The 11482-nt window shown below is 34.9% G+C and overlaps 2 protein-coding genes across 2 annotated transcripts; one reads left to right on the forward strand and one right to left on the reverse strand.

Moving 5' to 3' along the window:
- Positions 1-6341: 6341 nt before the first annotated feature.
- On the forward strand, positions 6342-8944 carry LOC146720309 (uncharacterized). The gene is made up of 2 exons (XM_085488791.1): positions 6342-6578; positions 7487-8944. Exons 1-2 carry the CDS (start codon positions 6342-6344, stop codon positions 8942-8944), a joined length of 1695 nt encoding a protein of 564 aa, XP_085344917.1.
- Positions 8945-9594: 650 nt separating this feature from the next.
- Positions 9595-10938, reverse strand: LOC146720310 (uncharacterized). The gene has a single exon (XM_085488792.1). It carries the CDS (start codon positions 10936-10938, stop codon positions 9595-9597), a length of 1344 nt encoding a protein of 447 aa, XP_085344918.1.
- Between the last annotated feature and the right edge of the window lie 544 nt (positions 10939-11482).

Here is an 11482-nt window from a genome sequence, read left to right on the forward strand (position 1 = left end):
TTATATATAATTATAATAGTTTTAAAATGTTTTGTGTAATGTTCTGCATTATTTAATATATAATTAAGGTATACATCAGTGTTTTTTATATTATATCAATCAATATTAAAATTATATATTTATAAATATGTATTTTATGCTAATAATAATAAAAATTATAAAAAAGTTAATTATATTTATAAAATTAATATAATAATAAGTGCAAAGTAACATACAATTTTCGTAACATTACATGTTACAGAAATTACACTGATTAATAAAAATAATTGTGAAGAAGTTAATCGGAATACAATTAGAAAATATGGTTGCAAAGTCAATGTAATAGCTATCAGATGTTTTAGTGAAATCAGCAGTGCGCTGTCGAAGGAGATCATAAAATAAATAAGATTATTTTTGCCAAGTTATAGATTTTCTGCCTTAATACTAAATATCATATTTTAAATTATTACTGTGATGAAACCTAGACTAGTGATACCAAAAATTATTGTTACAATTAATTATGTTTAAAAATATTGGAAATTATGTATGAAAAATGTGTCATATTTCATGGTTTTTGAGAGAATGTGGATCATGTGCTGATTTTTTATTCTGAGCATTATAAAGAAGAATGTATACGTGCGTGCGTGCGTGCGTGCGTGCGTGCGTGCGTGCGCGTGCGCGCGTGTGTGTGTGTGTGTGTGTGGTAATACACTTTTTTTTTGGATAGCTAGATAGCGTTTATGTGTTCAAACATGTAACTATTTCACAATCTTTTTATACATTACATTCAAATAACGTTTATTTATTATAAATAAATCACATCCGTGTCTCACCTCATGTAATATATGTATATATATGTATGTTATATAATATATGTATGTTAAGTTTTTAAATTAATTTTTTTTGTCGCAAGTCTTTAATGTTTATATTTTTGTTATTGCAAGTTTTTAATGTCATTATATATTTTAAATACATTATTTTTCAGATATGTTTTAAGATTCTGTAAGATTTTGGAGATATAGTTTTTGACGCGGACTTAACAACTTTTTTTACCTTTTTTAAAATGAAATTTTTTATACATATACAAAACATTTATGAGTTCATTATAAAAAATTCCGAAGAAAACCAAAAAAAGCTTGTTACATAAGATTCACTCTAAAACGATTTTTAATAATTATAAAGTGATAAAGTCAAATTGTATTTGCATTATGATAAGTAATGAACAAACTATCAATACGTTACCTTAAAGAATTGATAATCCTAACTCTTTGATTACTGTGGAATGTGAATGTCCAAAGCTCTTAGGTTATATTTCAGTCAATTAACAATCAAAGAGAATGATAAATTATTAAATTAAGGCCATGTGTAACGAGCAATACGATATTATTTTATTATTGAGAAGAAAATTCTTAATTTGAAATAATAATTATACAAACGTTTCGAGCTCTACTTGCTCCTCTTCAGTGCGCAAAAAAATAGTGATAATAAATAACGATAATAAATAAATACATAAAATTCTAATAAAAAATCCGCAATACATAGTCAATATAAGTTATATAGTTGAGTCATAGTTAAAACGCAAAATATATTTACAATGAATTGAGACCATTAAAATAGTTCAACAAAGTAAGAACCCAATTAGAAGCAGAATGATTCGTCCGGTTATTCATAAAATATATTAGAATTATTAATAAAAACTTGGAGTGACACTTATACATTACTCCAAATGAACCACTTATCGTTATTTGACGAAAGTCCCTCGATCTGGCAATGATTATGTTCATCCTCTCCAAATTATTTGATATTTGTTAACTGAATTTAAAGAATTTATTCAATTGTAAAATAGGATTCCACTAATGTGTATGTGAAAAAAAGATTAAAAATTATAAATTAAACTAACTACTAAAATATTGAACCTTTATGCTTACAAATTGTTCCGAATAACTTGAGATGACGATGCTTCTAATTGTTGTTGGCCTTATTGTTAGTACTTGACTGTTGTCTAGTCTTTTAAAAAGTCGAATAAATAGGTGTCAGATCTCACAAAATAAACATTTACATAAGTCTAAAAATTCGATATTTCTTCTAGAATGTCGAAATACGCGTTGTTAAGCAATTCGGTGTCTGTGTTATTATTTATACCATGCCTTTGTTCCTTGATGTGTATCATTTCCGAGATAAGTCTTTTATAATAATTAGATTCAATATCAAGTATTTTAACGTTATCCCAATCAAAAGCATGTTTTTTATCCATAATATGTTCAGAGACCACAGAATGCTTGGAGGAATCAAATTTAATATTATGCATATGCTCTTTTAGTCTAGTGCGTAATTTTCTTTTGGTTTGCCCAACATACGAAGCTTCACAATCCTTACAATTAATTTTGTAGACAACATTATTATTATTGTTATGCACGTTTTTGTCCTTGTGGACTTTAATTAATTTGTTAAGATTATTTAGACAACGGTATCCTACTCTGAAATCTGATTTTTTTATTGTCGATGCTATTGTCTCAGAAATGTTATTAATGTATGGAATGACGAAAAATTTTTTCTTGCTATTATCTTCTGCAATTTCTTTTTTTCTATTGTTGTTAAACTGACCATTGTTTAAAACTCTTATTCTCTTATTTATTTCTTTAAAGATTAAATGAATAGGGTAACCATGAAGAGTTTTAAACAATGGTCAGTTTAACAACAATAGAAAAAAAGAAATTGCAGAAGATAATAGCAAGAAAAAATTTTTCGTCATTCCATACATTAATAACATTTCTGAGACAATAGCATCGACAATAAAAAAATCAGATTTCAGAGTAGGATACCGTTGTCTAAATAATCTTAACAAATTAATTAAAGTCCACAAGGACAAAAACGTGCATAACAATAATAATAATGTTGTCTACAAAATTAATTGTAAGGATTGTGAAGCTTCGTATGTTGGGCAAACCAAAAGAAAATTACGCACTAGACTAAAAGAGCATATGCATAATATTAAATTTGATTCCTCCAAGCATTCTGTGGTCTCTGAACATATTATGGATAAAAAACATGCTTTTGATTGGGATAACGTTAAAATACTTGATATTGAATCTAATTATTATAAAAGACTTATCTCGGAAATGATACACATCAAGGAACAAAGGCATGGTATAAATAATAACACAGACACCGAATTGCTTAACAACGCGTATTTCGACATTCTAGAAGAAATATCGAATTTTTAGACTTATGTAAATGTTTATTTTGTGAGATCTGACACCTATTTATTCGACTTTTTAAAAGACTAGACAACAGTCAAGTACTAACAATAAGGCCAACAACAATTAGAAGCATCGTCATCTCAAGTTATTCGGAACAATTTGTAAGCATAAAGGTTCAATATTTTAGTAGTTAGTTTAATTTATAATTTTTAATCTTTTTTTCACATACACATTAGTGGAATCCTATTTTACAATTGAATAAATTCTTTAAATTCAGTTAACAAATATCAAATAATTTGGAGAGGATGAACATAATCATTGCCAGATCGAGGGACTTTCGTCAAATAACGATAAGTGGTTCATTTGGAGTAATGTATAAGTGTCACTCCAAGTTTTTATTAATAATTCTAATATATTTTATGAATAACCGGACGAATCATTCTGCTTCTAATTGGGTTCTTACTTTGTTGAACTATTTTAATGGTCTCAATTCATTGTAAATATATTTTGCGTTTTAACTATGACTCAACTATATAACTTATATTGACTATGTATTGCGGATTTTTTATTAGAATTTTATGTATTTATTTATTATCGTTATTTATTATCACTATTTTTTTGCGCACTGAAGAGGAGCAAGTAGAGCTCGAAACGTTTGTATAATTATTATTTCAAATTAAGAATTTTCTTCTCAATAATAAAATAATATCGTATTGCTCGTTACACATGGCCTTAATTTAATAATTTATCATTGTTTTTATTGTCATACGAGCTTGAGCATTGGTATGTGATGTTTTGATTAGGTATTAATTTTGCATTAACAATCAAAGAGCTTTATCACAATAAGCGTAGACCTATAATATTTAATTACACGCTATGGTTAATAAGTCCAATATCAGAACACGATAAAATGTTTTATTTCCTTTATTAAATTTAATTAATTTATTATTAAGAAATAGAATTGTAATATTTTCAAGTATTCTACAAAGTCAATGATATTTTACAAAAATAATAAAATTTTAATAACTTAAATTGTATATATTTGTTGCACGTAACGTTTTCACCAACAGATTTAGAATATAATCATGTTAAATCATTATATTCCTTATTAATTTGATTGCATAGAAAATATTTAATTATCACGCACATGATTTTATATAATAAACAATTATCTCATCAATATGAATATGTGCAGATATAATATAATAAATATAAATATGTGAATATATTATTCTGTTTGCAATTTTTAATTATTAAATTATATTATTTCCAAATTATATGCATAATAGATATGCAACAAAACTATTATTATTAACAATATATATTTGCAATCCAGATATTATATGAAACTATTCACACACAAGAAAAATAATATTTTGAAAAGTAATTGCTGGTGTACGATTACATTTTTGTTTAATTGGCAAACAAATATTTAATAAAATTTATTAATTTAAAAAAAGGAAAAAGAAAAATGAATCTTTTCAATATAAAAAAAATATAAATATATAAATAAATATATAATAACAAAATATATACATTCTAAGCATTTAAATAATAATACAATTTTAAAACAAGACCATTTATATAAATATTTATATACAACGTATTCTAATTATGTTATTCAATATTTTTCAATATTTCTCTCTAATAATTTATTTATAATAAATAAACACAATTTGAATGTAATACGTGATTGCCATTTTCCAAATTATGTAAGCGATTATCTAATCGTGTACATAAATATTTATTTTACTATTATTTTGTAAATATACCTAAAACGATAACTTTGGAATGTTTTAAATATATATCAATTGAGATATTTCATTTGAAATATTTTTAATATATACTATGATGAAATATTTCAATTGTAACATTTATGAATTATATCAAAAACAAATACGTAAAATGTATCATTTGAAATCTAAATGAAACAATTTGAAACATTGCATGTATATTTCATGTTTAGTGGGTTAACGTTAACAGGAATTTTCAAGATCTCTGCAAGGTCAAATGAATATCAGCATCATCTGTCTTTCTTCAAATCCTATGGTGTTTGTTTGAAACATTTTTTCGTCTTGCATATTTAACAAGTTTATTTAAATGTCGTAGGAAGTTTTATTATCAATAAATCATCAATGCCTCTTAAAAATTCTTGTTTAATCTGTAAGTAAATCCTGTATTTATAAATCTTGTTTGTACAGAAATACCTATTTCATAAGTAAATTTTGTACTTATTAAATATCTCGAAAGTATATAGGAAAATTTCAGACAAAAGTTGTTTAGTTTAAAGGGAAAACAAAGATAGGCATTTAACTTCGATTGGTATTCATCATTTTGTGCATAAAAATCTTGAGGTAAGATTATTGAATCAAATATATAGTGAAGAATCGATAAATTAAAAAAAAATAGAATATTTCTATTTATAAAAAAAATTAGATTTACTTCAAATTTTCGATTATGATTTTTAATTTTAAGAAATTTTAGGTCTACTGCAATGATGATTTATTTACAATAATAATAAATAAATACTATTTTGACGTGTCAATGTGATTACGTGAATTACAAGTACTATACAAAAGAAAAATGAACAGATGTAATTTCATTTCTTTTTAACTGCAGTTTCTGAAGTATTGTTTAATTAGTGTAATAATTTTGAATCTTTGCATATGTTTATTAAAATAATTTATAATGTATTTATATAACTTTTTTATTTTACAGATCCGGAAAAATAAAAAAAAATTAATCGGCTGCTCAGGCGCTGTATAAAAGCTGCCATAAGCGCTGAATTAGAACATCGGCTGCTAATAGCGCTGAATTTTGGCTTGCCCTAGACGCCTGCATCCAATTACAAAAATTAATTTTGTTCGGCCTATTACGTATCCAAACTAAAATTATTCGCTATTATAGCGTTTTCGTCTGTAATAGCGCAGATTTTTGGCTTGCCCGTGGCGCCTATACAATTAGAAAAAGTATTTTTGTTTTGGGTCTATTACACATCCAAATTAACAGTATTCGCTTTTGTAGCATTTTAGTCTGCAATATCTCAGACCTTTCGCCTGCTCTAGGCGTCTAATTAGAAAAATCTTATTTGATACTTGCATCACTAGAAGGCTGCCCCAAACGCCGTATATCTATAACTAAAACTGTCCCAAACAACTGAAAATGGATCATCAGTGTCACAAGTTCCATTATGGCAATAAGGAAAAGAATATTTTGGCTTTCAAAGAATGGTTGACGGAAACGATGATAGACAGTTTCCATGCGCTACTCGAGAGCAATTCTGATTATGCACCTCGACCTGTATGGTTGACAATATTTCCCGATCAGATTGTTCCACTGAATATTTCAAAGAAGAAGCATTTGCAAATACTGCACAGTGATTTTGGTGGTGGACATTGGGTTGCTTGCCATTACGATGCAAAATCTATTATTATATATGATTCTCATGAAGGTAGTCGTAATGCAAATATACATAATTTGAATGGAGAAATTCGAATTTTTGTGGACAGATTATTTCCCTTTCATGATTGTCAAAACAATCTAATAGTTTTTCCTAAAGTTCAGTCGCAAGGTGACGGTTATAATTGTGGTCCTATGGCAATTGCGATTGTTACATCTATTCTGTTTGGCGTAAATCCTTGCATCGTGACGTATAATCAATCGTTGCTAAGACCTCATTTGTCCGCAATGTTTGAAAAACAAACAATAACTCATTTTCCGTACCTCTATGATTCAATTGCTCCATTAACGCTACTGCCGTTGGAGACATTGAAAAGACGAGAGAGGGATGCACTGAGAAAAAGACTTGCACGTAGTAAGGAAACTGAGGAACAGCGTTCGAAACGAATCGAAAAAGATGCTTTTTCTCACAAAGAAAAATATTTTATGAATCCTGCAACAAAACGTCAGATAATGCGTGATCAGTACCATAAGGATCCTGAAACAAAACGTCAGATAATGCGTGATCAGTACCATAAGGATCCTGAAACAAAACGTCAGATAATGCATGATCAGTACCATAAGGATCCTGAAACAAAACGTCAGATGGTGCGTGATCAGTACCATAAGGATCCTGAAACAAAACGTCAGATGGTGCGTGATCAGTACCATAAGGATCCTGAAACAAAACGTCAGATGATGCGTGATCAGTACCATAAGGATTCTGAAACAAAACGTCAGATGGTGCGTGATCAGTACCATAAGGATCCTGAAACAAAACTTCAGATGGTGCGTGATCAGTACCAAAAGGATCCTGAAACAAAGCGTCAAAAAATGCGTGATATAACGTTCGCAACGCTCGTACCCAGACGAAAACACAATGCGATGCCTCTCACTCGCACCCGCATGCTCTCCGGTCCGATGAGCTGGTCGCCGCTCATAATTTTTGGATTCGACGGATTCAACTCAATCTATTTGCTGACGACATAGCTCGCTTAAAACAACTACGTTGTGTCTCAAAAACTAGTCCATTAGCTTCGCTTTCTCCTTACATAGACAGAGACAGCTTGTTACGCGTTCGAGGCCGATTAAAGCACGCAAGCCTGTCAGATGACGCTAAACATCCGCTAATTTTAAAATCACATCCATTGGTCCACCTCCTTATCAAACAGATTCATGTTGCGGCCCTACACGCCGGTCCGCAACTCACACTCACGCTCCTGCGACAACAGTATTGGCTAATTCGCGCTCGCGCCACTGTGCGTACCGTCCTCTACCAATGTATTGTGTGCACACGGGAGAATGCACGCGTGCCCGAACAGCTTATGGGCGACCTGCCGGATTTCCGCGTGAACCCGACTTCACGCGCCTTTAATCATACCGGCGTCGATTACGCGGGTCCGTTACTAGTGCGTACGACTAAAGGTCGTGGTCATAAAGCCCAAAAAGCTTACCTCGCAATTTTTGTATGCATGACCACGAAAGCACTGCACCTAGACGCAGTATCGGATTATACTACCGCGTCGTTCCTTGCCGCGTATCATCGTTTTACCGCACGTCGTGGCATTCCGCATGCAATGTACTCCGATCACGGTACCACGTTTCAAGGTGCCGATCAAGAGCTTACGGCCTCCTTCCATGCAGCCACGCGTGATCCAGCATTTCAAAATTACATAGCTCAAGAAAATACTGCATGGCATTTCATACCTCCCGCTGCGCCGCATTTCGGAGGCCTATGGGAGGCTGCCGTACGCTCTGTGAAACATCACATTAAACGCGCTATTGGAACGCACACCTTAACGTTCGAAGAGATAACCACATTACTATGCCGTATCGAACTTTTCTTAAATTCTCGTCCCATCGCTTCCGTGTCCGACGCTTTAGACGATTATACCGCTCTGACTCCGGGTCATTTTTTGATCGGCGCATCCTTAAGCTCGATCCCGGAGCCGAGCTTACTCGAACTCGCCGAAAATCGTTTATCTCGCTGGCAACTAGTGCAGCAATTAAGCGAACGCGTCTGGAAGGCATGGAAAGATACGTATTTGAATACCTTACAACAACGCCCTAAATGGCGTTCTGTACAAACTCTAGCCACACCCGGTAGATTAGTCTTACTTCGCGATCCACTTGCCCCTCCAAGTCGATGGAAGCTTGGGCGTATAGTTAAATGCCATCCAGGCAGCGATCGGCTCGTTCGAGTCGTTACTGTTAAAACGGCTGAATCCGAGTTCAAGCGCCCCATTACAAAACTTTGTTTTCTTCCGGTCGACATCAACAATGATAGCGAACATCATTCCGCCATGGCGGGCGGCATTGGATTGTAACTGTCCGATTGAATATTGTAAATTTACGTTAAATTTCATTGACCGCAAATATTGTATTCATATCGAATGTCAATCACATTCGAGGCGGACGGTATGTTGACGCATATCATAAATTTGTATAATCAATAGACTCTTATATTAATCGCTTGTATATCAACGGAAAGGTTCGATCGTTCGAACCGACACACGACAACATTATCGACCTTGTTCACCATCCCATGTGATAAGAGTCACGCTGTCACGTGTACATTTTATTTATTCCTATTCTTTCGTCGCTCCGATTCGCCGAAACAAACATCCGATCCCGAGAAAGAGGGGATTCCGTGACGAAAACTCGGAACGCTCCCGAAAACCGAGAATCAGATCTCTGCGAACCGTGCTATCGATCAGCTGCAAATACAAGTAAACATATGTTCGTTGCTGTAATCACTTTCCTCTCGGAGCGAGCCTTTACGAGGCTGTACAAGCCACCAGTCGATCAACAATAATTTGAATTAGAGCGACGCCGTCGCGCCTACTGATATCGATAACAGAAACTATAGATAATTACCAGTTCATATCTACAAAATATCTACGATTTTAACCGAATTGAATAAGAAATATAAAAATATTTGATTAAAATACAGTAATTAATTATGAATGTAATAAGTTCATACTTCCACAAAATATTGGCAAATCTTCTGGGCTTTATGACCACGACCTTTAGTCGTACGCACTAGTAACGGACCCGCGTAATCGACGCCGGTATGATTAAAGGCGCGTGAAGTCGGGTTCACGCGGAAATCCGGCAGGTCGCCCATAAGCTGTTCGGGCACGCGTGCATTCTCCCGTGTGCACACAATACATTGGTAGAGGACGGTACGCACAGTGGCGCGAGCGCGAATTAGCCAATACTGTTGTCGCAGGAGCGTGAGTGTGAGTTGCGGACCGGCGTGTAGGGCCGCAACATGAATCTGTTTAATAAGGAGGTGGACCAATGGATGTGATTTTAAAATTAGCGGATGTTTAGCGTCATCTGACAGGCTTGCGTGCTTTAATCGGCCTCGAACGCGTAACAAGCTGTCTCTGTCTATGTAAGGAGAAAGCGAAGCAAATGGACTAGTTTTTGAGACGCAACGTAGTTGTTTTAGGCGAGCTATGTCGTCAGCAAATAGATTGAGTTGAATCCGTCGAATCCAAAAATTATGAGCGGCGACCAGCTCATCGGACCGGAGAGCATGCGGGTGCGAGTGAGAGGCATCGCATTGTGTTTTCGTCTGGGTACGAGCGTTGCGAACGAAACGAAGGATATACGCGGTGACGCGCAGTAATTTCGGCCACGAGGAAAATCGGGATTCAAGCTCCCAATGGTTTACCGAGCATGTCGCGCAAGCTTTTGAATCGCGTAATTCACTATGCGTTGCCGGGATGTCGGATATGACTGGCCATTGATTGAACGAATGTGATAACCATGGTGGGCCGTGCCACCAAAGTTGGTGATTAATAAGAGAGGCAGGGTCGGTACCGCGAGATGCGCAATCTGCGGTGTTGTCGTGCGTGGCCACGTGATTCCATTTTCCATTGGGAAGAAGCTGTTGCATTTTTGAGACTCTATTCGCGACAAACGTCTTCCACCGCGAGGGACTTTGACGTATCCAAGCGAGGACGACCATGGAAACGCTCCAACACCAATAATCGATATCGGGAAGGTGAAGAGCAGAACGAGCGAAATCTATGAGTTGTGCTAGTAGGAGCGCAGCGCAAAGCTCTAAACGCGGGACGCTAATGGTTTTGAGCGGCGCGACTTTAGACTTAGCGAGGATCAGAGTATTGGTAATGCAACCGTCGCCCGAAATGACACGGAGGTAAAGCGCTGCCGCATACGCTCGCGTGGAGGCGTCTGCGAATCCGTGTAATTCAATTCTGTTGTTCGGATGATATTGCGTCCAGCGCGGAATAGTTAACTGCTCAAGGAGAGGCAACGTCAATTGAAATGTTTCCCATTCGCGCAACATCTCGGCGGGAAGCTCGTCATCCCAATCAGACTTCGTCAACCAGAGATGCTGCAGGAAAATTTTCGCGGTTACGATAACGGGAGCTACCCACCCGAGTGGGTCGAAGAGTTGCGCGATGACTGATAATATTCCGCGCTTAGTTTTCGCGACTGTTATTAAATTCGAAACTTGAAAGGTGAAGATATCGTGTTCCGGTTTCCAGGTAACTCCGAGAATTTTAATGGAATCGTGATCGTGCAAATCTTTGTTGGTTGCGAGTCCATGGTCGGAAGGATCGAGATCTTCAAGGAGCGTAGGGCAATTGCTCGCCCACTTACGCAAACGAAAACAGCCTTGAGATAGCAACGAAATTAACTGATCTCGTGTTTGTTTGGCAGTTTCAAGGTCGTCGGCGCCGAAAGTACAGTCGTCGACGTACGTTTGCTGTAATAGAACCGGTACCGCGAGCGGAAACTGTGAGCCTTCGTCCTCGGCTAATTGCCGTAAGACTCGCAAGGCCAAGAATGGGGCAGCGGCGGTGCCGTAAGTGACGGTAAGAAGTCGG

Source organism: Nylanderia fulva, unplaced genomic scaffold, assembly GCF_048542155.1.
Source record: "Nylanderia fulva isolate GAGA-0341 unplaced genomic scaffold, ASM4854215v1 Scaffold715, whole genome shotgun sequence".
In the NCBI taxonomy this organism is placed as follows: domain Eukaryota; kingdom Metazoa; phylum Arthropoda; class Insecta; order Hymenoptera; family Formicidae; genus Nylanderia; species Nylanderia fulva.